The sequence below is a fragment of the Mesoplodon densirostris genome, chromosome 13, assembly GCF_025265405.1.
Source record: "Mesoplodon densirostris isolate mMesDen1 chromosome 13, mMesDen1 primary haplotype, whole genome shotgun sequence".
Lineage (NCBI taxonomy): Eukaryota > Metazoa > Chordata > Mammalia > Artiodactyla > Ziphiidae > Mesoplodon > Mesoplodon densirostris.
The window spans coordinates 77,691,831-77,717,014 of record NC_082673.1 but is presented as its reverse complement, the minus strand read 5'-3'; the positions used below and the strand labels follow the sequence as shown (position 1 = coordinate 77,717,014).

The 25,184-nt window shown below is 43.3% G+C and overlaps 1 protein-coding gene across 1 annotated transcript in view; it reads left to right on the top strand.

The window, feature by feature from the left end:
- Positions 1–9,624: 9,624 nt before the first annotated feature.
- The window catches only part of ANXA13 (annexin A13), a 55,727-nt gene continuing 40,167 nt past the window's right edge, over positions 9,625–25,184 (top strand). Inside the window, exons 1-2 of the mRNA XM_060116239.1 lie at positions 9,625–9,639; positions 11,007–11,126. Coding sequence (XP_059972222.1) covers positions 9,625–9,639; positions 11,007–11,126 — 135 coding nt within the window. The remainder of the gene's footprint in view (positions 9,640–11,006; positions 11,127–25,184) is intronic.

The following is a 25,184-nucleotide window of genomic DNA, read 5'->3' as shown; positions in this document are numbered from 1 at the left end:
GCATGGTTAACTGCTTTCTTTCTTGAAACACTCTCTTATCTTGCCTTTCTAGCCACCACATTCTTCCAGTTCTCCTCTGCTCATACTCACGGCTCCTTCTCTGCCTTCTGCTTTCTCTGTCCAGCAGGTGACCACTGGCACAGGTAAGGCTCAGTCCTGGGCCTCATTTCTCTTTCCTTCTCTCTCCTTTTCTCTCTCCTCACACTCTCTATCAATAATCTTCCTCTGGGACTTCCCTGGTGGTGCAGTGGTTAAGAATCCGCCTGCCAAAGCAGGGGACACGGTTTGATCCCTGGTCCGGGAAGATCCCACATGCCGCGGAACAACTAAGCCCATGCGCCACAGCTACTGAGCCCGTGCGCCACAACTACTGAAGCCCACGTGCCTAGAGCCCGTGCTCCGCAACAAGAGAAGCCACTGCAATGAGAAGCCCGCACACCGCAACGAAGAGTAGCCCCGGCTCGCCACAACGCAGCAACGAAGACCCAACACAGCCAAAAATAAATAAAATAAAATAAAATTGAATTAATTAATTAAAAATACTACTAATCTCCCTCCAGCTTATGACTTCATATATGCCAACGATTCCCAAAGTTTTCTCTAACCCAGGCATCATTCAGGCCCAATTGCCAGTCTGCCGTCGCCACCTGGGTATCTAATAAGCATCTCAAACTGAACATGACCAAAGCCCAAAATCTTGATGCCCTGCTGGGAGATCTCTTCAATCCACCCCAGCCTTCCTCACCTCACATCTGGGAGGGACATCCTTGATTTTCCTTTGCCCTCTGTCCCCACATCCAATCCATCAGCAAATCCTCTTGGCTCCACCTCTAAATCCGAGCCCACCTCTAAACTCCGCCTTTGCATCCAGGCCAGCTCCACCGCTCACCTGCTCAGCTGCAAAAGCCTCTTCACCTATCTCTTCTGCTCTGACTCCCTGGGATCCATCACGTACACACAGTAAGGGCTATCTTTTCAACGCTAAATCGGATCGCGCTGCTCTCTTCTCGAAAATGCTTTAGTGATTTTGCAATTCTCTACGAGTAAATTCCAAATCCCTCACCACAGCCCTCGAGGCCCTGCTCGGTCTGATCTGCTTTCCCTGCTCTGCACTCAGCCCACTCTCCCCACCCTCCCCTCCAGCTGCCACAAGACATCTTTCCTCTGTTATTCAAAGGCACCAAAGCCTTTTGACCTCAAGACGCCTTTTGACCTCAAGACATCTTTTGGCCTGAAATCGCCTCCCTTTGTCCTGCAAACGCTGTGTCTGTTCTTCAGGGCTCATCCCCCAGCCCCTTCCTCCTACTTGCCTCTCCTTCCTGCCCCCTGACAGGTGGCCTCCCCAACTGTTCACCCTCATATCACCCTGTTTCTTTCCTCACAGCCTCACACTTTTCACAATCTGTAACTATGTTGTTTGTGTCACTGTCTAGTCTTTATGTTTTCTCCAATAGAATGTGAACTCCACCAGGGCCGGGACTTGGCCTTGTCACCACCAACCCCCAGAGCCACTGGCATGTAGTAGATACTCAATAGATTATCTATTTCATTCATGAACGAAGTAGTGGATTAGTATGCGCTAATTCTCCACACTTACAAGAACGGTCATGGGAAACAATTTAAGAATTACAGAATCACTCACACGCACATACTTCATCTGTGGGTATGTAGGTGAGAATCCCAGCCTTTCTAACCTGTATTGGTTTAAAGTGAGAAAAACATGCACAGACACACACACACACACCACACCTATTTCCAGCCAAATCATCCATTTATTAAAGGAATATTTACACGAATTAAATTCCTGCTCAAGAAATTTTTCCATCCCTTGAGGTTTGTCACAACAAAATCTGGTCTGTGACAGACAGCTTTCTAAGGAATTCCTTCCTCTCACTCACTCACTCACCAAATACATGTTGTAAGTCAGCTGCTGTTATTTCCACGTGACAGGTGCCATACAAGCTCTGGATATAGAAGGGTAAAGAGGAGATATTCGCTGCCCTATTCCACGGTGAGAACATGCAAACAGAGAAACAAATAAAAACAATCCAGCGGGGTGAGGGTTGACCTGGAGGAGACAGCCTGCATCCCACGATGCTACATATGCATTTGTTTTACCTCGTTTCTCTTTTATCACTTTCTCTGATGAACCGTCTGACTTCTCTGATGAGCTCTTTCTTTTTACCACCCACCAAATATGCTTTCTGAGCCCCACCTTCAGCCTTCTATTCCCTTTCTCCGTGCTCGGCCTCTGCACATCTCAAGACGCTAACACCCCCTGGGTGGATGGCTCCCTGACCTGGCTCCGTCCCTGTCTTCTCAGCCAGGCCCAGCTCTTCTCCCTCCAACTGCCCTCTGAACTCCTCTCTTTGGGGGTCTTCTGGAAACTTGGCTTCCACGTTTCCTTGCTAGAGTAGCTCCTTCCTTGGTTGCCCTATTGCTAAAGGTTGGCACCAAGTCCCAGTCACTCCCGTTGGAAACCTTGGTTTCAAGTTTTCCGTTTGCTACTATTCCAGTGCAGCCATTCTCATCCACATCAACTTTCCAAGGTCTCCTCAACCCTCCCCCTGTCCCCTCCACATATCACACTGCTGGTCGCCTCCTGATCATTCCCCGAACAGCATTCACCACTTCCAGTGCTGTCCCCCCATGCCCTTCCCCCACCCCTTTCAAATTCTTGCCACGCCACAGCCCCCAGAGTAAGGTTCATGCCCCCAGGAAGTCTTCCTCATCCCTTTGGGATAGTCATTTACTACCTCAATTATATCTTGGCTTCCAACTGTACTTTTTAATATCTATCCTCTGCAGATAAATGTTAAGTTCCAGGAGGGCAACCACTCTGTCTTTTACCTTCCTTTCTTCTGCCCCGTGGTGCCTAGCACAGCACTATTACGCTCCTCACTTAGCGACTGATACAGATGTGTTGATGAGTCAGTGCTGGGTTCTGAAATCCTGCAGTGTAGACCGAAGGTGTTTCATCTTCAGAGAAGCCCTGACAACGGAGCCCTGTCAACCAGTCAGCACTGAGGCAGTGCTCACGGGGCAGAGTCTACAGGATGGAGCCATCAGGAGAGGGATGCTGTGCGGGTACCCGGGCAGCTGTTGAAGGTGCCGGCGGCAGTGGCCAACTGCAGGCAGATCAACCCAAGAGGATGCACAGAAAGCTGTACCGGAAGAGAAAGTTCCAAGGGAAGGGCATTCTGCTCCCCCTTTGGTGGCTCCAGTCAATTCTCAGCCTCTGAGAGGCTTCAAAACACTCTGGGCTACTATTTCCACCTCCTCCTCCCATTCTCACAATTTCTCCCTTTTCCCTTTCCTTTCTCTTCTCTTACTCCCATTATGCCTTCCCTTTTGCCCTTCTGCAGTGGACATCTCTTGCTTTGGCCAGCCTACCATCCATTCACCCTCTTTTTATTAAGAGCACCCCAGTTTTCTCTGGGTGACCAGGCCCCCCCTCCCACACTCAAACCTCGTGGTTTGGAGGGGGTTGGCTCCACTCTCAGCTCCAGAGGTGACATGAAACCCAGTCCTCACAACCTCCCTCCAGCTACAATGGCCAGTTCACAGATGCGTGCTGAGTCCCAATTTGGGCCAGAGAATCGGACCAGGACATACAGTGAAACTTACAGGAAAGGAAAAGCTCTCATGTTCTTTTCTATAGCTTTGGAATTGGGAGGATGAAAATATGAATCCGCTGGCAGCCATTTTGCCTGTGAGAGGGGGGATCCCTTTAAATGGGGAGAAAGCAGAACTGAGAAATGGAGAGGGACAGTGGATCCTGGGGATATAGTTTGAGTAGCTGGATCCAGCTATGCCGGAAGCTAACTACTTTTTCCAGTTATACGAGCCATTAAATTCCTTGTTTGTTTAAGTCATTGTTAATCAGATTTTTAGTCACTTGCAACCAAAAGAGTCCCAACATACCTTCCTAAATCCAACTGTTCGTAGTATTTTAGGACTGGAAGTAAATGTAGAGAGGAAGTCCAACTCTTACATTTACTTAGTTGAAACCCAAGAACAGGAGACTGTGACTCTGATAGTTGTACCAGAGACCAGCCTAAAATTCAGGTCTTTGCTCTCCCAGAGCTACAGTTTATTTTTTGGTTTGGGGTTTTTTTTTTTTTAATCACAAAATGCTACATTAAATCAAGGTGTTTCCTCTTATGTAGATGCTTTATTCCTCCAACCAGAACATAAGCATCTAGCTGTGGGAACTGTGTCCTAAATTTTTCACATGCCCTGCAGCTTAGCATGATGTCTTACATGTGGCAAATATGCAATAAGCCCTTGTTAACCAATCAGTGAGTTAAGAAGGTATTTTGATCTGTGAGAGTTTTGCTTTTATGCTTACAAGATGAAATGTGTTACTTTCAGCGTTTTTACTACTGAAAAAAATTTGGAGTATGAAAATACAGTTGTTTTTAGAAACTATAATCATTTCCTGCAGATTTTAGTCTTTTTGTCTTAAGCAAGATTTATTAGCATCTACATTTATTATTTAATGTAGAGAAAAAAAGTATAAACAAACATGACAAAATATTAACTTTTTTGCTTTTGTTTATGTGGAAGAAAATAGCAGTCCAGGGACTTCCCTGGTGGCGCAGTGGTTGAGAATCCTCCTGCCAATGCAGGGGACACGGGTTCAATCCTGGTCTGGGAAGATCCCACATGCCGCGGAGCAACTAAGCCCGTGCGCCACAACTACTGAGCCTGTGCTCTAGAGCCCGTGAGCCACAACTACTGAAGCCCTCGCGCCTAGAGTCCATGCTCCACAAGAGAAGCCACCACAATGAGAAGCCCGTACACTGCAACAAAAAGAAGCCCCCGCTTACCACAACTAGAGAAAGCCCTCACGCAGCAGCGAAGACCCAATGCAGCCAAAAAAAAAAAAAAAAAAAAAAAAAAAAATCAGTCCAAAAATCAACTATAATTTTTGGGTTCTAATTAAATTACTCTAAATAAAGAAAATACTATTAATTCTCCCTGCAGAAATAGATATTAGGCAAGTGTTCAACTTGACAGTTCTATTTAGAAAATCAGTATTCATTATTTTGAATACTGTATGGCTACAATATAATCTGAAATACTTGTTTGTTTAACATATGAGCTTTCACCAGGGTATTTCTAAATGGACGTTTTATTAAATACAAATTATCCAGCATAATGTATTTGCTCTGAGAATCATAGCAACTGATGAGATTCTTTTGTTTGTTTTTTGAGATGTTGCATTAGTTTCCTAGAGCTGCCATGACAAAATGCCACAAACTGAGCAGCTTGAAACAACAGAAATGTATTCTCTCATGGTTCTGGAGGCTAGAAGTTCAAAATCAACATGTTGGCAGGCCTGTTCTCCTTCTGAAATCTGTAGGGGAGAATCCTGCCCTGCTTCTTCCTGGCATCTGATGGTGGCTATCAGTCCCTGGTGTTCCTTGGCTTGCAGCTAAATCACTCCAATCTCTGTCTCTATCATTGAAAGGCCTTCCCCTGTGTGACGGAGTCTTCATATGGCATTTTCCTCTTCTTATAAAAACGCCAGTTATAGTGGGTTCTGGCCCATCCTAAGTACCTCCTCTTAGCTTGGTGACATCTGCAAAGACCCTATTTCCAAATAAGGTCACATTCAGAGGTACTGAGGGTTAGGATCTCAGTGTGTCTTTTTTTGGGGGGTAGGGGTGAGATACAATTTAACCCATAACAGATATATAAGTAACATTTTTAAGAAGTGATAGAGGGCTTCCCTGGTGGCGCAGTGGTTGAGAGTCCGCCTGCCGATGCAGGGGACACAGGTTCGTGCCCCGGTCCGGGAAGATCCCACATGCCGCGAGCAGCTGGGCCCGTGAGCCATGGCCACTGGGCCTGCGCGTCCGGAGCCTGTGCTCCGCAACGGGAGAGGCCACAACAGTGAGAGGCCCGTGTACCGCGAAAAAAAAAAAAAAAAAAGTGTTAGAAACTTAACCTTGGTGGGCTAAGAAGGAAAGACTCTCTGGCAGGATTGATTTCTGACTTGCTATTGAGACACATAAAGTTAGGAGATTAGAACTTTGCCTGGCATCACCACTCTGAGAACCACCAAAATCCAAGAGATGTAAATAAACAGGCCCAGCCTAATAAAGAAAGATGCAGCACCTGTAATAATTTAGAATCACTAAATATTTATAGATACTAAAAAAATAAAAATAAAATAAAAATAAAAAAAATAAAAATAAATAAAATCCCCAAACCCCTCCCATCACCCCTCTTATGCCCTCTTTTCCCCCATCAAGTCTGCTCACTCTTCTTTCAGGCAGTTCTTTTTCTGCCCTCTGGACCTCCAGCTATGACATCCTTCCAGTAATGGCCTGGGGTCATAGGAATTCCCCCTTGCGGCTGTTGCTTGGAATTATCCCAGCCACCTCCTCACACCCCCATGGGGAAGGAGAAAAGGATGAGATGATACCAGAAATAGTTCTGTTTCAGTCAAATCCAAACTTGACTGTGGGTACATTTAAATTATCAAGAGGTGGCTGTAGTTGTGGTGATCTAGAAAAATAAGGTGTGTCAGCTTCTTCCCTGGCCTCTAAGCTTTCTATCTTTCACCTCCCTGGAGCCATAAACCATATCTCTTCTTGATGAATTGCCGGTGTTCCATAACTGGGCAGAACTTATCTCCACGCTGAGCACGGCACTGTCAGATTGCCCCGGCTCCTCCTGAACTTTGAGCTTCAACACCCTGGGGTGGGAGAGGAAGGGAGGGAGGAAAACTGTCACTGATCAAGGGTTCTAGGAGGGGTTAGTGACACAGAGATCATTCCAAAGCCAGCACGGAGGTAGGGCAGGGAAGACTAGGCCCTGAGAAGTCTGGGGCTGGGAAAAGGAGGTAGTGAACTACAGAACGCAAACTAGACACCAAAGGCAAAGTAATCATGCATGGTCAAAGCGTTCGTTGTCAACTTCTATCTTCTTGCCTTCTGCTCCATTCCACTGTCAGTGCCCAGAGGACAGCTGTGTCTTGTTTACCACTGCATCTCCAGCACCAGCATCCCACCTGGCACACAATGGACTCCAATCTCTTTGGCCATCTTTCATTTCCTGTAATTTGCAAAGCCCTGTCCTATTTCTGAGGTGTAGCACAAACGAAAACATCTGACCTGGAACACTTTCTCTTTTCAGATGATGCTCTTCTTCTCATCCCTTGGTTCACAGCCTAAATGTTAGCTCCTTGAAGAGTTCTATCTCTATTTAAAGTAAATTATACATACTCTCATGCACACAAGTGTGCTCGTGCACACACACTTTAGCTTCCATCACAGCATCCTGTCTGGTTTCTCCATATCCCATACAACAATTTGTAATGATTTGTTCTTTGTATATCTCCTCCACTTGGCTGTACATTCCAGAAAGAGAAAATTCATATCCCTTTTGTTCACTGTTGTAGTCCCAGCAATTAGCCCATCCAAGAGATGCAACAGATAAAGGTTAAAGAACAAAAGAATGAATATATAAGCAGAAGCTAATAAACCTATAAGAATTTTCATACTATGTTACATGGGAAGGTAGCATAAAATAAGGATGGCATCTTAGACCAGAAGAGGAAAGAGGAAAGATTAATAACATCTAGGATCGATTGAATAACCAAAACTAAAGCTGAATCTATTTCTTCCTTATTCTACATCAAAATCAATTCCAAATGAATCAAAGATGTAAACCTTAAAAAATGAAGTCGTTAAAAAAAATTGAAGAAAATGTACAAGAAGTCTTAATCATCTTAATGCAGAGACTTTTTCTAAGCAAGTGAAAGAAGAAAAGATAGTTTTTATGTATTTAAATATATCTAACACTTTCTTCACACACATATATGCAATGAAAACATCAACAGAGACAAAAGATAAATTGGGGAATTATAACTGTTATGCTTGACAAAGGCCTGGATTTTATTATATATATTGTGACAAGTATATAATGAAAAAACTAATAACTCAAAAATAAAGGACATAAACAAGCAGACCACAGTAGAATTCATGCAAATAGCTTTTAAGGATCGGGATATATAATTTTAAGAATATCAAAGGAAAGGAATATAAATTAAACAGTGAGATAACCATTTTTTATCTTTGAAATTGGTAGAAATGAAAAATTTGAAAATCTTCAGTGTTGGTCATTATGTAGAGAAAGGAGCACTGGCATATTACTGTAGGAAGGTATACACTTTGTCTTTTTTTTTTTTTTTTTTTTTTGCGGTACGCGGGCCTCTCACCGTTGTGGCCTCTCCCGTTGCGGAGCACAGGCTCTGGACGCACAGGCTCAGCAGCCATGGCTCACAGGCCCAGCCGCTCCGCGGCATGTGGGATCTTCCCGGACCGGGGCACGAACCCGTGTCCCCTGCATCGGCAGGCAGACTCTCAACCACTGCGCCACCAGGGAAGCCCATACACTTTGTCTTTTGAAAGACAGCCTCGTGGGTCAGCTGGCCTTTGAAAGTCGTTCAGCGTTTTTATGTCTGTGTATGGGACAACTTGGCAACATCTCTCAGAATTTTAAAGCACATACACTTTGGCCAGCTATTGCATTTTTAGATTTTATTCTACAGATAAACATGTACACATATGCAAAGATGCGTAAATGAAGATAGTCATTCAAAAGACCAAAATAACCTAAATGACCTTGAATAGTGGACTGATTAAATAAGCTTTGGTTCATACCCATAGTAGACGAACATGCGGTCACTGAAAAAGAAATGTGCCAATGTCTTGTATCTATTTAGTATATGAAGCCCAGAAGGCAATGTACCAACCCATTTGTTGAAAGAAAGCATACCAAAGATAGCTAGGCAGATAAACAGACAGATAAACACGGCTGTGTATGCATACCATTTCTGGAAGGGCTCAAACCTCAGGGCAGGGACTGAGTGGTCAGTAAGCTTACTTTTCACGGTACCTCTTCATATTATTAGGGGGAAAAATGTACCATCTGCACATATTACTTTTTAAATTTAGAAACTAGCTAAATTATAAAAATGATGTTAGCATAACTCAATGTAGCCTTCAAAAAGATCCTTTGTAATAATAAGGGTGATGTTAGTAAAATAAGACGATTTTTCAGACTTGTTTGGTTAATGCTTTTATCACTCCAAGGCATAAAATCTTAGTGAAAACATACACTTTTTTTTTTTTGGCCACGCCATGCGGCTTGCGGGATCTTAGCTCCCCGACCAGGGATCGAACCCATATCCCCTGCTTTGGGAGTACGGAGTCTTAACCACTGGACCACCAGGGAAGCTCCTAAAGGTATAAAATTTTAAATGAACACCTAAAATAAAAAAGAGTAACTCTTTCAATAATCCAGGAGTGAGAAAGGTTTAGCCCTTTAGTTGTGAATAAGATATTCAACTTGAAAAGCCAACACTCTATTTATTAATACATATTTTAGTTTTAAAAGATGGCCAACCAAGGCAGCGTGGGCAGGTTAAGATCATTTGTAGCTACTGCCACTCCCTACCCATCCCCAGCAATGTGTTCAAATGCAATGCCAACGGTTACTTATTAAACTCAAGAGATATTATGCCCTGGGAAAACCATTATAAACTTGGCCTGTAAGAGAGCTGACCTCTTAATGAAATACAGAACAACTATCTCTGAAAAAAAGAAAATGGGCAATCGCAGTGTAAGTATTTATTGCTTTCGGGAATCAAACCAAGTTCTAAATTTTGGTTAGCATGTGGAGAAATTTAAACTATGAAATCATGATTGATACTTTTATACTTTATCATTGTGATCACTCCTAATTGTTGGTTTTCACAACAGCAAACCATGCTTTCAAAATGCATTTGGAATATATTTTTTTCTCCATTAGTCAGAAATCTCCTTGGAGGCGTGAAAGAGAAGTATTTAAAACAAGGTGGTAAACAGTGCCTTGCAGAGAGCAAGTAGTTAAAATAGTATTTAAGGAATATATGACTAAAGATGTTAGTTTGCAGCAAAGCTGCACAAAGTTTCATAGACTGTGCCCATCGGTGTTTTGGGAATACAGGCTCATGTTGCAAATATCAGTAGATAAAGAAAGATACAAGTACTCTCACAAACCTATACAACTTGGATTGAAAGGCGAAAATATCCCAGTATTTTTTCTAAACAGCACCAAATGACCAGATATTTGCAAATACTCACGGAATGGATTTAATATTTTACTTTTCTTCTGAAATGTCTAGGCTCATGTGAATAGCATGTCTATAAACTATTAATGGCTAAAAACTGATAAAAATACTACCATTTGGAGCTAACTATGCACAAGGCAGGTCAGAGTTAAATTTGATTTTTTTTTTTTTTTACAGTGAAAAAGGTATACTTAAAGCTATGGCAATAAGAATTTTAATAAGGTTTTGCTGCACCTAATGTGGCTTCCCACAGGAAGATGGATTTATTGTGTGTACACTAGGAGCGAAGAGAATAAAACTCCAAACTCTTCTGTAAACTAGAACTTTGTTAATAAGATTTTCCCCTTTGCTCTAAATCAAACTTGTGCTCAGATGGTGGCAAATCTACAAGCGTTTTCTTCAAAGAGGCATTATTTTTAAAATCATCTGTAAGTAGCATTTTCATACTAGCCAAGGTTACAAAGCTTCCATTTAGATTATCTTTCAGAGAAACTGAAACCTACTTTTAAAATACTTTTGATCCTGGAAAAAAATTTTTAAATAATAAAATAAAATACTTCTGATCCTGCCTGGGCTCCCTGGTGGTCCAGTGGTTTGGACTCCAAGCTTCCAGTGCAGGGGTCATGGGTTTGATCCCTAGTCAGGGAACTAAGATCCCACAAGCCGTGCAGCGCAGCCAAAAGAAAAAAAAGAACTTTTAATAAATAAAATAAAATACTTGTGAACCATGCAGAGGACCGACCTCAGGAGAAATCATTGGCTCCTGGTTTAGCAGCTTAAGAGGATGTTTTCACCCTTTGAAAGTCACCCCTTGAAAGCGGCAGCTGGCTTGTGTGAGTGGTCTAGCATTTTATGTATTTCTTTTTTGACTCCCCAGAGCCAATCTTACTCCTTGTCAGAAGGCAGTCAACAGTTGTACGGGCAGGCCCAACCCTCGGCAGCCGTGCAGCCTCTCAGCCACCCATCAGGGAGTGGAGAGCCAGAGTTCCATCATCCTGTAAGCACTTTATTTTCCCTCCAAATCATAGGTATGACCAGGCTTTCTCATGGGCCCATATTACTCACCAGTGACTTGTTATACTGGACCGTCCACAATCCTCTGGTCTGAAAATGTCACCATCAGGCATTACTTCCAAGCAGGGAAATTTTTCCCTAGAAAATGTTTGTTATAATATTTACAGCTAAGATAAAAATGTAATTTAGGAACTCAGCTTCTCTTCCCAACAGTGTCCGCTTAATGGTGTCCTGGAACAGAGTACATGATCCTACACTATGCCCCTGTGACGTTGTAGAAAATATTAGTGGAATTTAACATGTGCATAAAGAATGAATATGTTCTAAGACTGTGTTTCTAGATGAGTAAATGCGAAACCTTTTTAAAGGACAAATTACTGCATTAGACAATGACTTGAAGATGTACAAACTTAAAACTACAACGCTTATAGTTTTAAAGCAACTACACACCAAAACAAATGTGCAAACTAAATGCTAGTAAAATTCAAGTCCATGATGTGCAAAAGTATGTTATTGATTTAGTGTAATAGATAATGTTATTTTGCTGAGATTAAATGTAAAAATGGCGCAGATTGCTATAATGTGGTTTTTCTGAGTTGCGGCATGTCTAAAATATGATGCAGTGTGTGACTTCTTAGTTCTCCTGTCACGTTTCTCTATCCAAACTACTGAGAAACTTTTGTTTGTAAGACTCCCTGTAAGACAATTGGGCCTTCTCTTGGCTAAAATGCAGGCTTTTTATATTAAACCTCCCTCTGTTCTCTGTTCTTTTACCATGAGTTTGTAACAATTAAAGTATGGCTATTTGGCATGCTTTTTAAATAGAAACACAAATGCAGGCATTGAAATCATGTGCTAGCCCCTGCTCATCCTGATGATCCAGTGTGCTTTATATTTGTTTTTATATATTAGTTATTATCAGCACTAAAGACACTATATAAAAAGTCTACCAGGAAGGTTGAATTCCCCAAAATATGTCCACAAACCAGAGTCCGCAGATAACTGTTTGACAAATACTGCTCTAAAGCCAATAGAATGTTGGCCAGGAAGTTACATTTTCCAAGGTACTCTGATATGGAATCCTAGCCAATTCTGAAAACTTAAAAATTACTTTTTTTTTTTCGCTTTGTGCTTTCCTCCAATCCTTTTGCCATCATTTTTTGAACTCAAGACATGGTGTTTGTGCCTAACCTATTTGGAGCAGTAATAACGGATACTTGGATATTATCATTTGCTGAAACACAGTGTTCAGAGCTTGCTCAGCCTGGAGGCCATGTCCCTGTGCTCAGTGAGCTCTGTGCAGAGACAGAAAAATAGATCTACAGGAAAAAGCTTAGGTTCAGCCAGATGACTCTTCTATTCTACTGTGTGAACTGTTTTCAAGAGAATCACCATCTAGAGGAAAATAGAATACTGACACAAAGAGTGAGATGACTTTGCCATAAGAGTGTGGCTATAGGTGGCAGAGTCATAGACAGGGAGCAAGATCTAGGGGTGCCATGGATAAATGTGGAAATAATCACAAACTCAAGAGGACTGTTGATTTCTGGACATTTTTTTCCAGACTAATGAACAGGCGCTAGAAAGGACTGCTGCCTTGTTACTCATAGTATGGACCCTGGGCTAGCAGCAACATCCACATGGCCTGGGTGCTTTTAGAAATGCAGAATCTCAGGCCCACTCAGACCTACTGAATCAGAATCTACGTTTTAACGAGATCCTCAAGTGATTCCCATGCACGTTAAAGTCTGAGAAGCAATGGACTGGGGAACAAGTTCTTAAACTTAGCTGGGTGTTGGAGTCACCTGGGGAGTTCTAAAAATCACGGATGCCCGAGTCCCACCCCCAGAGAGTCTGAATTAATTAGTCTGGTGGTTGGCCCGGGTGTTGGGATTTCTAAATGTTCCCCAGGTGATGCTAATGAGCACAGAGTTTGAGAAACAGTGAACTGCACACCACGATCCTGACAAGACTAGCTCAGCACACCGCTGATGAACGAAGTGTCATTCTGAGTGTTGGTAAATGAAAACAAACTTGTAAATGTTAGAACATCAGCTCAGCGATCTGCCACAGTGTTTGTCAACGTGTCACGTTTATGACTCACTTGTGCTAATATTTAGCCAACACAGATATTGTCTGAAATGGAGACTAGTTTGGGACTTGTAGCAGGAGTTCCAAACCAGCCAGCTCAGATGAAGGTGGATCGGGAACACCTGGGAGCTATATGACAGGTGGGGACCAGGTCCAGATTCCTGAGAAGAGAAGGGAGGCTCTAGAGACAGGTGAGAATGTGTTTGGGAATTTGAGACAAAAGTAAGCACGGCTTCAACCAAGAGTGTACATTCAACTGTGATCCTCAAACTCAAAGAATCGCAGTGAACCCCAAGCAGAAACCAGCCTAGACTGTGCAGTAATATGTCTCCTAACAGGAAACCTTTTGTCCCAGAAAGTTAGTCCTTCAATTACCACTATCCATAAGAGGAAACAAAAATGGCCTCTGATGTGAATACATGACATGCACTAAAGCATACCTTCTCTATTTTTTTTTTACATCTTTATTGGAGTATAATTGCTTTACAATGGTGTGTTAGTTTCTGCTTTATAACAAAGTGACTCAGTTATACATATACTTATATCCCCATCTCTCTTTCCTCTGGCGTCTCCCTCCCTCCCACCCTCCCTATCCCACCCCTCATACCTTCTCTATTTAATGACAACTCACCCACTTAAAGTCTAGCTACATTTTGGGCACAATTACACAATCTGGGCTGTGGAGATTTCTTGGCTATAATAGATTAAAAGCAGTCCTTTTAAAGAGGTGGGGTGGAAAGGCTGGCAAAGACAAAACCACTGACAGAAGGAAGAACATGCAAACTGAACACTTGACCCAAGAACTCTAAAGTTATAGGAACCCAGGGTCACTTCGTGCAGGGGATGGATTCCAGCGTATCCCAGCACACCCGGGCAACTCTGCTCTACAGCTCGGCAACATGAATCCAAAGGCCCAGCAATGATGGGCATCCCTGTGGGTTTAAAGGGGCCTTTTGAAAAGATGAAGATGATGATAATAACAGACATTTTTCAGGTGCTTGCTAGACTGTGCGCAGTTCTGAAAGCTGTGGTCCTAATGTAGAAGCATGGGTCTACTATCAGGTATTCCTCAGTGCAATAGTCCCAGATATGGCCCCCAGGCCAGCATCATTAGTATCGCCTAGGCTTTTGTTAGGAATGCAAATGATCAGCTCCCCACCCCCAGACCTACTGAATCAGAAACTCTGGGGGAAGTGCCCAGCAATTGCTGCTGAAAAAGCCCTCCAGGAGATTCTGATGTTCGTTAGTGTTTGAGAACCAGTGTTGAAGCAAAAGCCTCTCACGGGCCTCACTAGAGCTGTGCCCTTGCTCTGAGCATAAACCATCCCCACCCCTCAGCCTGCCCACACGCCCTGACCATGGCATTTCAAGCCTTCTTAGCCCCATGCCCTCCTCCTGGGCTTCTTACACCAAATGCAACCCAGAGAACTACCCCTTTCTGCTCCTTCCTCCACCCCAGACCAGGCCGCACACTCTCCTGCCTCCCACCTTAGAGCTGCACAGTGAGCTGGCGGCAGAAAGGCAGGGGGCCACTCTCCATCCTCTCAGCCAGCTCGACATATTCTTTTAGAGAAACTACCAGAATCCAGGTACTGTTTGAGGCTCTGGAGATAAAAAGAGGAATAAGATAAACGACCACAGTCCATGCCCTCAAAATAGCTCACAGTCTGGTCAGGAGGCACACAAATAAATAATTATAATGACGTGTGGTGGACACACTCATAGAAACGTGTCCATCATAACAAGGTTCAAAAGTTGGACAGAGGAGGGAATGATGCCCTGTGGGAGAAGTGAGAGTAGATAGGGTTTCTAGAGTGGAGAAAGGCATTCCTTGTAACGCAGGAGCACAGAGAGGTCCAGGAAGGCTGGTGCTGCTGGTGAGTTGAGCTCTAGTCCTGCCAAAGCACTTAGCACATCCTACAGCAATTGCCTGGGCAGCTGCTACCCTGTCCCCCAGGCTGTGAGCTTCTGAGGGCAGACGCTGTGTCTTACTCACTGCTGTAGCTCTGGGGCTTGACACATAACAGGCGTTCCATACATAGTTTTGATAGAAAGATCAATGAGCAGGGACAGAGACAGGAGACAAGACTAGACAGGAGCACAGGGTTGAGACCCGAAGTCCCTTGCATGCCATGCAATGTGTACTGGTTTCCTAGGGCTGCTGTGCAAACTACCACAAACTGGGGGGCTTCAAACAATGGAAATTTAGTCTCTCAAAGTTCTAGAGTCTAGGGACTTGGAAATCAGCATGTTAGCAGGGCCACACTCCCTCCGAAGGCTCTAGGGAAGAATGCTTTCTTGCCTCTTTCAGACTCTGGTGGCCCTGGGGCACTGCACTCCTTGGCGCCGGGCAGGATAACCCTAATTTCTGCCTCCATCTTCACAGGGCCTTCTTCCCTCTGTGTCTCTATGCTTTCTCCTCCTCTTCTAAGGACACCAGTCATTGGAATTAGGACCCTCCCTAAGTCCAGAATGAGCTCATCTTTCTTTTTTTTTAAACCACCTATAGAGGTTTGGTGTTCTTTCCTTATTTATTTACTTATTTATCTTTGGCTGCGTTGGGTCTTTGTTGCTGTGCGTGGGCTTTCTCTAGTTGCCTCTAGCGGGGGCTACTCTTCGTTGCAGTGCATGGGCTTCTCATTGCAGTGGCTTCTCTTGTTGCGGAGCACAGGCTCTAGGCACACAGGCTTCAGTAGTTGTGGCACGTGGGCTCAACAGTTGTGGCTCGGAGGCTCAGTAGTTGTGGTGCATGGGCTTAGTTGCTCTGCGGCATGTGAGATCTTCCCGGACCAGGGCTCGAACCCGTGACCCCTGCATTGGCAGGTGGATTCTTAACCACTGTGCCACCAGGGAAGTCCTGAGCTCATCTTGAGATCCTTAACTAATTACATCTGCAAAGGCTCTATTTCCAAATAAGGTCACATTCTGAGGTTCTGAGCAGACATGAATTGGGGGGACACTATTCAACCCATTACACCAAGGAAATTGCACTTTATTGCCTTAAGCTAGTAGTGGTTTTTAAACTTTGCACAACAGATTCCTTTGGAAGGCTTGTTTAAACAGAAAGCTGGGCCCCATCAGCAGAGCATCTGATTCAGTAGACACTCTATGGTGGGGCCTGAGAATCTGTATTTCTGATAAGTTCCCTGGTGATGCTGATGCTGCCGGTCTAGGCACCACGCTTTGAGAACCACTACCTTAGGCAGTAGAGAAGCCCCTAATCGATCTCAGACAAGGGAATGACAAGGTAAGCACTGTCCTTTGGATGGACTATGCTGGAGGCTGGTGGAGAAAGGTCTGGAGAGAAACATGACCAAAGGCAAGTAAAGCACTTGAAAGTCAGCACTTCCAAGTAAAGCACTTGAAAGCCTGGAGAAAGATGATGACCCCCTGCCCCCAACTAAAACAGTGACGATGGGATTGGAGAGACGAGGACAGATTGGAGGGTCAAATCGACATAACTTGCTGACGGACAGGATATGGGAGGTGAGGGACAAGAAAGACTACAGAGCGACTCCAAGGTAACTGGCTTGTGCACGCAAGTGGATGATGGCCATGCACCCGGGGGATGCAAAGTTTGCAAGGTGAGAGGATGAGTTTGGTTTGGGGATCTGTTGAGTCTGAGATTTCTGTGTTCCACCTGGGTTTAATGCCTAGCAGGTAGCTGGATCTGGAACTCAAGAGAGAAGTCTGGGATTGAGGGAATTTGTGTGTATAAATTCTGGTTTTTTGTCTGTTTGTTTTGTCTTTAAGTTAGTATGTATTTGTTCACAGACTATGGGACTCACAGTGGCTTAAATAACAAAGCCCTTTGATGATTAACCCTAACAGGAAGTCTGAAAGGAGGGGACTCTAGGGCTGGTTCAGCAGTTCAGTCACGTCGTTAAGGACTCAGGCTACATCTGCCTTTCCATTCTGCCCCCCTTGAGGTACTGGCAACATCTCCCCTCCTGGATGCAAGACAATGGCCATGTGTGCTTTCAAGTTAGTAATCTCACATGATAGGGTCACAAGAAGGAAGGAAGGGGATGGAGAAAAAAAAAAATGTCTTTCTCCTCCTGTACCAGTCCCCTATCAGTGAGGAAAATCTTTTGGGAACGCCCAGGCAGACATCCCTTTCTATCTCATTGGCCAGAATCGGTCAAAAGCCCATCCTAGACCAATCACTGGCAAAGGTGAAGAGGATAGTGATGGATCCTGATTCCTCTCCAGGGCTGGGGAAATCAACTTGTCAGCTAGTGTTCTTTCATTCTCTTTCTCTCTCTCACACACACTCTTTTTCTTTCCATGTCCTAGCCTTATTCTCTCCTATTGAAAATGAACTTTTTCTTTTCAATGATGGGGGAGGCAAAAGGAGTTGATGAAAGGGAGGCCTGGCCACAGATAGTTCAGGCACCACAGAGAGTTCCATGGCCTCACATAACTCCAGATTAACTACCCCAAGGAAAAGAGTTTTCTCTAAGCTTCTATACAGACAATGCCAGGGAAAATTCTGATTGGCTGAGGTATGTGCCTACGTCTTTGAATATCACTGTGGCCAAAGTTGACCTTACTTATCGTTAGGGATGGGCAACATTGCTTTATCAGTATTGCTTTCTTATAACTATTGTTTTTATTAATATTACTACTACTACTTCAACGACTATGACTACTATTGGATGGACTGAAATAGAAAGGGAATGAAGATTGGAAGATCAGATGGGAAGGCAGTAAAATAATTCACCCTTTCAGTGATGGAGGTTTGGATTGTGGTGGGAATGAAAAGGAAGATAAAAATGCTAAGAAGAATTTTAAAGAAATAATTAATAAGTTTGGATCCAATGCATATTGCAACTCTCTTACCAGGGGGAAGAATAACATTCATTGTTTTGATTCTGGAGGAGACAAAAACTTGCTCAAAGCAAATTTAGCTCTTTCACCTTGTTTCCTTTTCAGCAAATCTGAACTTGTTCACATACCGTTGGTTATGCCCTACTACACAGCACTATTCCATGCTGTAACGGCTCAGCTCAGCCCCCAATATTTTCACTTTTCAATTCCATCTGCCCAGTTATCATTGACCCTGGAGGATGCCAGAGTACAATAGCTTCCTTTTTTCCTGTAAGCGATGAATCCCAAGTTCATACTCTCACTGAATTGGCAAAAAAGAAAAGAAAAGAAAAAAAAAAAAACAGCCTTTGGCAATAGAAGAAGGAAATGGATAATTCTTTTCCAATGAGAAAAAAGTGCTTCATTTTTCATAACTCTTGAAGACATGGTTCCTTTCACAGTTGAGAAATAGTCGTCACCTCCCCATCACCACCTTTCCCTCAGCTTTTGTTGAGGCGGTACAGCAGTCATTGGATATCTAGAGGTGTAACCCTCTTCAGAGGTCTCTAACGCCCCAAACCATCAGTGGACAACCTCAAAGCAGACATTTTCCCCAGGACACAAAATCTGGTTTCAAGACAATGCATGTTATTCTGCCTCTAGAAGAAACTCTGAGTGGTCCAGACCAACACAGTACTGAAGGGCCCCCAAGAATGAGCCAACTGGGGCTGCCACTCCTGTGATGACAATGGCAGCTGAGAGGTGGTGGTTTTCCCCCAAAAGGCTGTTAGCTCATAAGTTAAGTTCTGATGGCGAGAATGCAAAGGGCCTCCCTGCAGAAATACCCAGTAACAAGGCTGCTAAGCTACTGGTTTTCCTGCCTAGATGAACAGTGCTCATCTGGAAAGACATAATCATGAGTGAAATAATCAGGAGTCCATTTGCTCACCTCTTCTCTGGGTGTAGCCCCCAAAAGGCTGCCCCAATAAATCTTCCTCTACCAGAGCTCAGGGCGTGGTAGGCCCATCACATTGTTTGCGTTTCTGAGTGTACTGCCAGTAACGTTGGAAACAGTGGTACCCACCACCTTGAAGAGTCTTAAGTTCACATGTCCTTAAGGTCAGGTCTCAACCCCATAGTCACCTTTGATGGTAAATATCACATTGACATGTATAACCCAGACAGCATAGCCTAAGGAAGCTTGTCTTTCTGGAAAATGACCTAACTATACCAATCTTCATTAAAAGGTGTTCTTAAAATGCCAACATAAAAATAACCCCAAGTTTAGGAGAACAATCACTTTTTTAATCTAAAAAGTTTCACTTAGTTTTCAGAACACACAGCATATGTAAGGATATATCATATTGAGATCTGATCCAAGGGGATGTTTTTTCTATTTTCAGCCTTATTTGACGAATGATGCAAATATTTGTATCCATGTAGAATGATGGCCAAACTACTAATAGTCATACCTGTCACTTTATAACTGCATCTCTGAAAGGGTGAATAAACAGCAGCGAAGCGCTCCCTGTGTTCTCAGCACCCTTCAAAGGTTTCCTAACACACTTTCCTAGCTATCTTGTCTACACCCTTGGCTAGCAGACTTCAAAAGCTGAGCCAAGTGAGAATAGGATCTAAGAACGGTGGAATCAGCTTTGTTATCAGTGAGACCATGGTGACCATTAACTTTTTGCTCTGACAAGCATTTACGTAGATTTTGATTTAAAACCAAAAAAAAACACAAGACTTTTAATCAAATTTATTGTTTCAAGGAAACCACGCCCAAGAAGCAATCAACTTAATTAAACAATATGCCAATAATTACCCAAGATTCATGTTTAAAGATGTGAATGACCCCTCTATTGTGTTTCAAATTGCCCATCAGTGTCTACTAAATGTATCTGTGGAAATGTCACCAGGATATTTTCCGGCTGAATTCAGTTCATTGACTTTAAATAGTGCAATGCTTTGCATTCGTGCTAACTGGTTTCAAAGTACAAATGAGTGACCAGTTGGAGGTGAAAGAACATTGTCCGGAGAGAGAGGAGTCCAGTTTTTACCATAAGCAAGTAAGTGACCCTGGGCAGATGACTTAACCACCAAGCCTCAGTTTATCTGTAAAATGAGGGAATTGGATACATTGAATAATGTTTCCCAGACTTCAGACATAAGTGTGACCTCTTGAACGTTGCCAGATACATGTGCCACATGTTGTACTAATAATTCTAGTAACTATTTTCTTTAAATCCACTCATTTTTTTGACACAAATTTATCTTAAAAAGAAACTTTGTATTAGTACCATAAATGGAAAACCAGTATTAGTTGATGTTAATACAGAAAGTGAGTGTATTACATTCGAACTAAATACTATTGCCAGCCAAAGGCTCAGATCCTGTCACCTGTTTTCTGATAAAAAGACTTGCGGGCTTCCCTGGTGGCGCAGTGGTTGAGAGTCCACCTGCCGATGCAGGGGACACGGGTTCGTGTCCCGGTCCGGGAGGACGCCACACGCCTCGGAGTAGCTGGGCCCGTGAGCCATGGCCGCTGGGCCTGCGCGTCCGGAACCTGTGCTCCACAACGGGAGAAGCCACAACAGTGAGAGGCCCGCATACCGCAAAAAAAAAAAAAAAAAAAAAAAAGACCTTTTGCATGAAATAGAGAAGGTGTTTGCAAAGTAACTATTTGAGGCTTTCTGGACCATACAACCTTTGTTGCAGCTACTCAATTCTGCCACTGTAGTGTGGAAGCAACCACTGACCAAATGTATATGAGTGGGTTGGCTATGTTCCAATAAAACTTTACTTACAAAAACAGGTGATGGGCTGGATTTGGCCCCAGCCTACAGTTTATCAACCCCTAGATTGGAGGAGTATGAAAGACATACTATTACCTGGCAAAGACTAACTACTCAGAAGATTCTAGAGAGAATTTTATTTTATTTTTTTAACATCTTTATTGGAGTATAATTGCTTTACAATGGTGTGTTAGTTTCTGCTTTATAACAGAGTGAATCAGCTATACATATACATATATATATATATATATATATATATATATATATATCCCCATATCCCCTCCCTCTTGCCTCTCCCTCCCACCCTCCCTATCCCACCCCTCTAGGTGGTCACAAAGCACCGAGCTGATCTCCCTGTGCTATGTGGCTGCTTCCCACTATCTATTTTACGTTTGGTAGTGTATATATGTCCATGCCACTCTCTCACTTCGTCCCAGCTTACCCTTCCCCCTCCCTGTGTCCTCAAGTCCATTCTCTACATCTGCATCTTTATTCCTGTCCTGCCCCTAGGTTCTTCAGAACCATCTTTTTTTTTTTTTTTAGATTCCATATATATGTGTTAGCATACGGTATTTGTTTTTCTCTTTCTGACTTACTTCACGCTGTATGACAGACTCTAGGTCCATCCACCTCACTACAAATAACTCAATTTCGTTTCTTTTCATGGCTAACATTCCATTGTATATATGTGCCACATCTTCTTTATCCATTAAAAGGAACTCCTTTCTCAGTTGGAATCTAATGGGCTTTAATACCTTCAGTGTTCCATGTCACTCACTTTGAAAAATGCTTGGTTGAATTTCTACCCTAAGAATCTATGATAAACCTCTTCCCTTTATCTTTTGCTCCTTGGATAAAGTCTAGGATTTCTTACTTGTACAGCCCTCAGTGTATATATTTTTTAAGTTGTCTTTCTCATTCACTGGGATGTCAATGGGAAAGTTCCTAATTTTTATCAGACCAATGGTTCTCAACCTTGGTTGCACGTTAGAATTATCTGGAGAGTTTTAAAAATTCCTATACCTAGTATATACCTATATCTTAATGATTCTGATCTAATAGGCCCAGGATGTGACTCAGGCATTTGTGTATGCTCACAATTGGCCGTGGCAAACTTGCAAAGTCAGTCCCAGCCAGGGTGACCAACTAGCCCGGTTTCCCTGGAACGGGCCCAATGTTAGCACTGAAAATCCAGGATTTCCGGGGAAATCCCCAACCTTCGGCAGTCAGACAGCTGTTCACCTTAGTGCCAGCCCACCACTGGCAGAAAATCCTCGACTCTCTCCAAGAGGGGCAGGAACAGTTTCAGAGAGGAGATGAGGCTTCAGCAAATTTCCTTAAGTAGATCCATTCTCCACTGTTGCCCCTAGAATCAATGGTGGGCAACCAGGTGTTTAAAAACTGGACGGGCACGAGGCTCCGTGCTGTCAGTCCCCAAGCTTCTTTGGCCCTCTGAGGACTCAGGTAGCACAGTGAGGAATCCATCAAAGCATCTGTCCTCTGCCTCCCCTACCTCACACTGATAGGCCTCTTGCTAATAAGACAAACCGGCAGTCATTTTGCATAGATTCTGTCAGGTAGGGAGAAGTGACCCTTTTTTTTTTTTTTTTTTTTTTTTTGCGGTACACGGGCCTCTCATTGTTGTGGCCTCTCCTGTTGCGGAGCACAGGCTCCGGACACGCAGGCTCAGCGGCCATGGCTCACGGGCCCAGCCGCTCCGCGGCATGTGGGATCCTCCCGGACTGGGGCGCAAACCCGTGTCCCCTGCATCGGCAGGCGGACTCTCAACCACTGCGCCACCAGGGAAGCCCGAGAAGTGACCTTTTACCTGTGAAAATGTTGGACAGTTTATTAGGTTAGAAAGCAGTCACCCAAAAGGAGCAAACATCAGAAACTGGCCATCCTGCTGGCCTCATGCCTTTTCAGTCTTTAAAATGCCTCCACTAAAATGCAACTCCCTGGCACACCGTGGTCCTCGAACGACGATCCCTGTGAGCTCAGGGCAAGATGCTTTAGGAAAGGGGCAACTGGAAGATTTGGGATGAGATGGGGAGATAAGGAGGAAGAGTCCTGAGAGCCTGCTGGAGAAGTTCAGAAAAGCCAATCCCTCCCTGGCCAGCTCTGATCACCATTATGAGATCTCTCTGCCCAGTACTCATGTTGTCTTTTTTTCCCCTGCTTTATTGAAATACAATCGACGTATAACATTACGTAAGTTTAAGGTGTACAATGTGTCGATTTGATACACTTATATATTGCAAAATGATTACCAGCATAGCATTAGCTAACACCTGCACCATGGCACTTAGTTACCATTTCTTTTTTGTGGTGAGAACATTTAAGGTGCTTTCTTAGCAACTTTCAAGCATATAATACCGTTTATTTACCGTTTATATATATATATAATATATATATTTGTATATAATACCATTTATATTTATTATATATATATATTTATATATAATACCGTTTATATATATATAGTTTCTGTATTATTTAACTATCATCACTATGCCGTACATTAGATCACCAGAAAGTATTCATCTTATAACTGCAAGTTCGCACCCTCTGGCCAACCTCTCCCCCTTTCCCGCAGTCCCTGGGAACCACCATCCTAGTCTCTGTCTCTATGAGTTCAGCTTTTTTAGATTCCACATATAAGTGATATCATACAGTATTTGTCTTCCTCTGACTTATTTCACCTAGCAGAATGTCCTCAAGGTCCATCCACGTTGTCACAAATAACAGGATTTCCTTCTTTCTCGTGGCTGAGTAATATTCCTTTATATATAATATTCCTTTTCTCCCTTCCTTCCTTCCTTCCTTCCTTTCTTTCTTTCTTTCTTTCTACCACATCCTCTTTATATATTCATCCATTGACAGACACATATGTTGTTTCCGTATCTTGGCTATTGTGAATGATGCTGCAGTGAATCACACTGTCTTATTTTATCTTCCTGAGATTCTGCTGGGTACAGCAGGTATTAGTCCCAGTTTACAGAAAAGAAGCAGAAAATATGATTCTATTTGACTCAGAAGGAATACTGGGAGCAGAGTTTGACAATAACGCCTCTTCTGCACACACACTTTGCCCTGAGAGAGGCTGTCCCTTTTGCCTTGCAAATAGTGATAACTGGCCTTCATTTTTCATTTCACTTCCTATTTTCTCATCATCAAGAACATTTATTGATCCCATGGTCATGCAAGTGGTCCTCAGCTTCCCTGGTCAGCAGACAAGTCACAGGTCTCGACTGGTGTTTCTACTAAAAAAACAGCATTCTAATAGTTGAAATGAGCTTTCTATCATTAAAATTTTTTAAATAAATAATTCTGACAGGAACAAAAAAATGCTTGATGAGAAGTCAATAGTAGAGTTTCTGTATCCAGACTGTGTAGGTTTGAATTCCATTACTTACTAGCTGTGTGACCTCAGGCAATTAATTAACCTCTCTGTGCTCTGATTTTCTCATCTGCAAAATAGGAGGTAATACCTATTTCATAGGGTTGTTGTGAGGCCTGAGTGACTATACGTAAATTGCCTGGACCAGCGCCTGGCCCTTAGCAAGCGCGTTATATTCAGCTGTCATTCTCAATTTGAAGTGTTTCTCCCATAAATTTCTCTTAAACTCTTAGCTCCTGTTACTACTTCTCTACAAGTACAAAATTGTTTCTGATTTAGGATAGAATTATGTAATCAGCTATTTTAACGTTGCCACACAAGGCACCATGTCAGGCGCTCATTCAACACTCAGCAGGAATCAGGTCAAGAGGGAAGGAAGTAATAAAAATAACGCTGAGCCCTCACCACATGCCAGCATCCTGCTAAGCACTTTTGATCCATATCCTTAGAACAACCCACAAGAGATAGATACTATTATTACCATCTTTCAGATGGGAAAACAGAGACTTAGAAACCATAGGGAGAGAAATAGCATCACGCCAGATTCAAGGGTAGATATCTTGGAACAGGGGGGTTACCTATGTGATCAGAAAGAAGTCTCTCTCCCGAAATGAACCTCAGCATCCCCAACTCTGTACAAGGCAAGTTTAGCCCAAACGGCCAGTGTTAACTCAAGTACCAGTAACTAGCATGGGGATGGTCATTGCTAAATGCTGAGGAGAATACAGGCATGTCTGAGCCTCTCCCCAGCACGGCCTTCCTTTTGCTCCTGTTTAATGAGACCAGGCCATCGCCTAGTTCTAATCCTGGCCCTCTTTCTAGTCTCCCCAGCCCCCCTCCTGATTCCATGTCAGCTCAAACAGTAGCCCTCTTGAGATAGTGCACAGCGAGGCAGGCCTCTGCCCTGTGCTCCCCAGCATTTCCTCGGAGACTTCCTGTCTCAGAG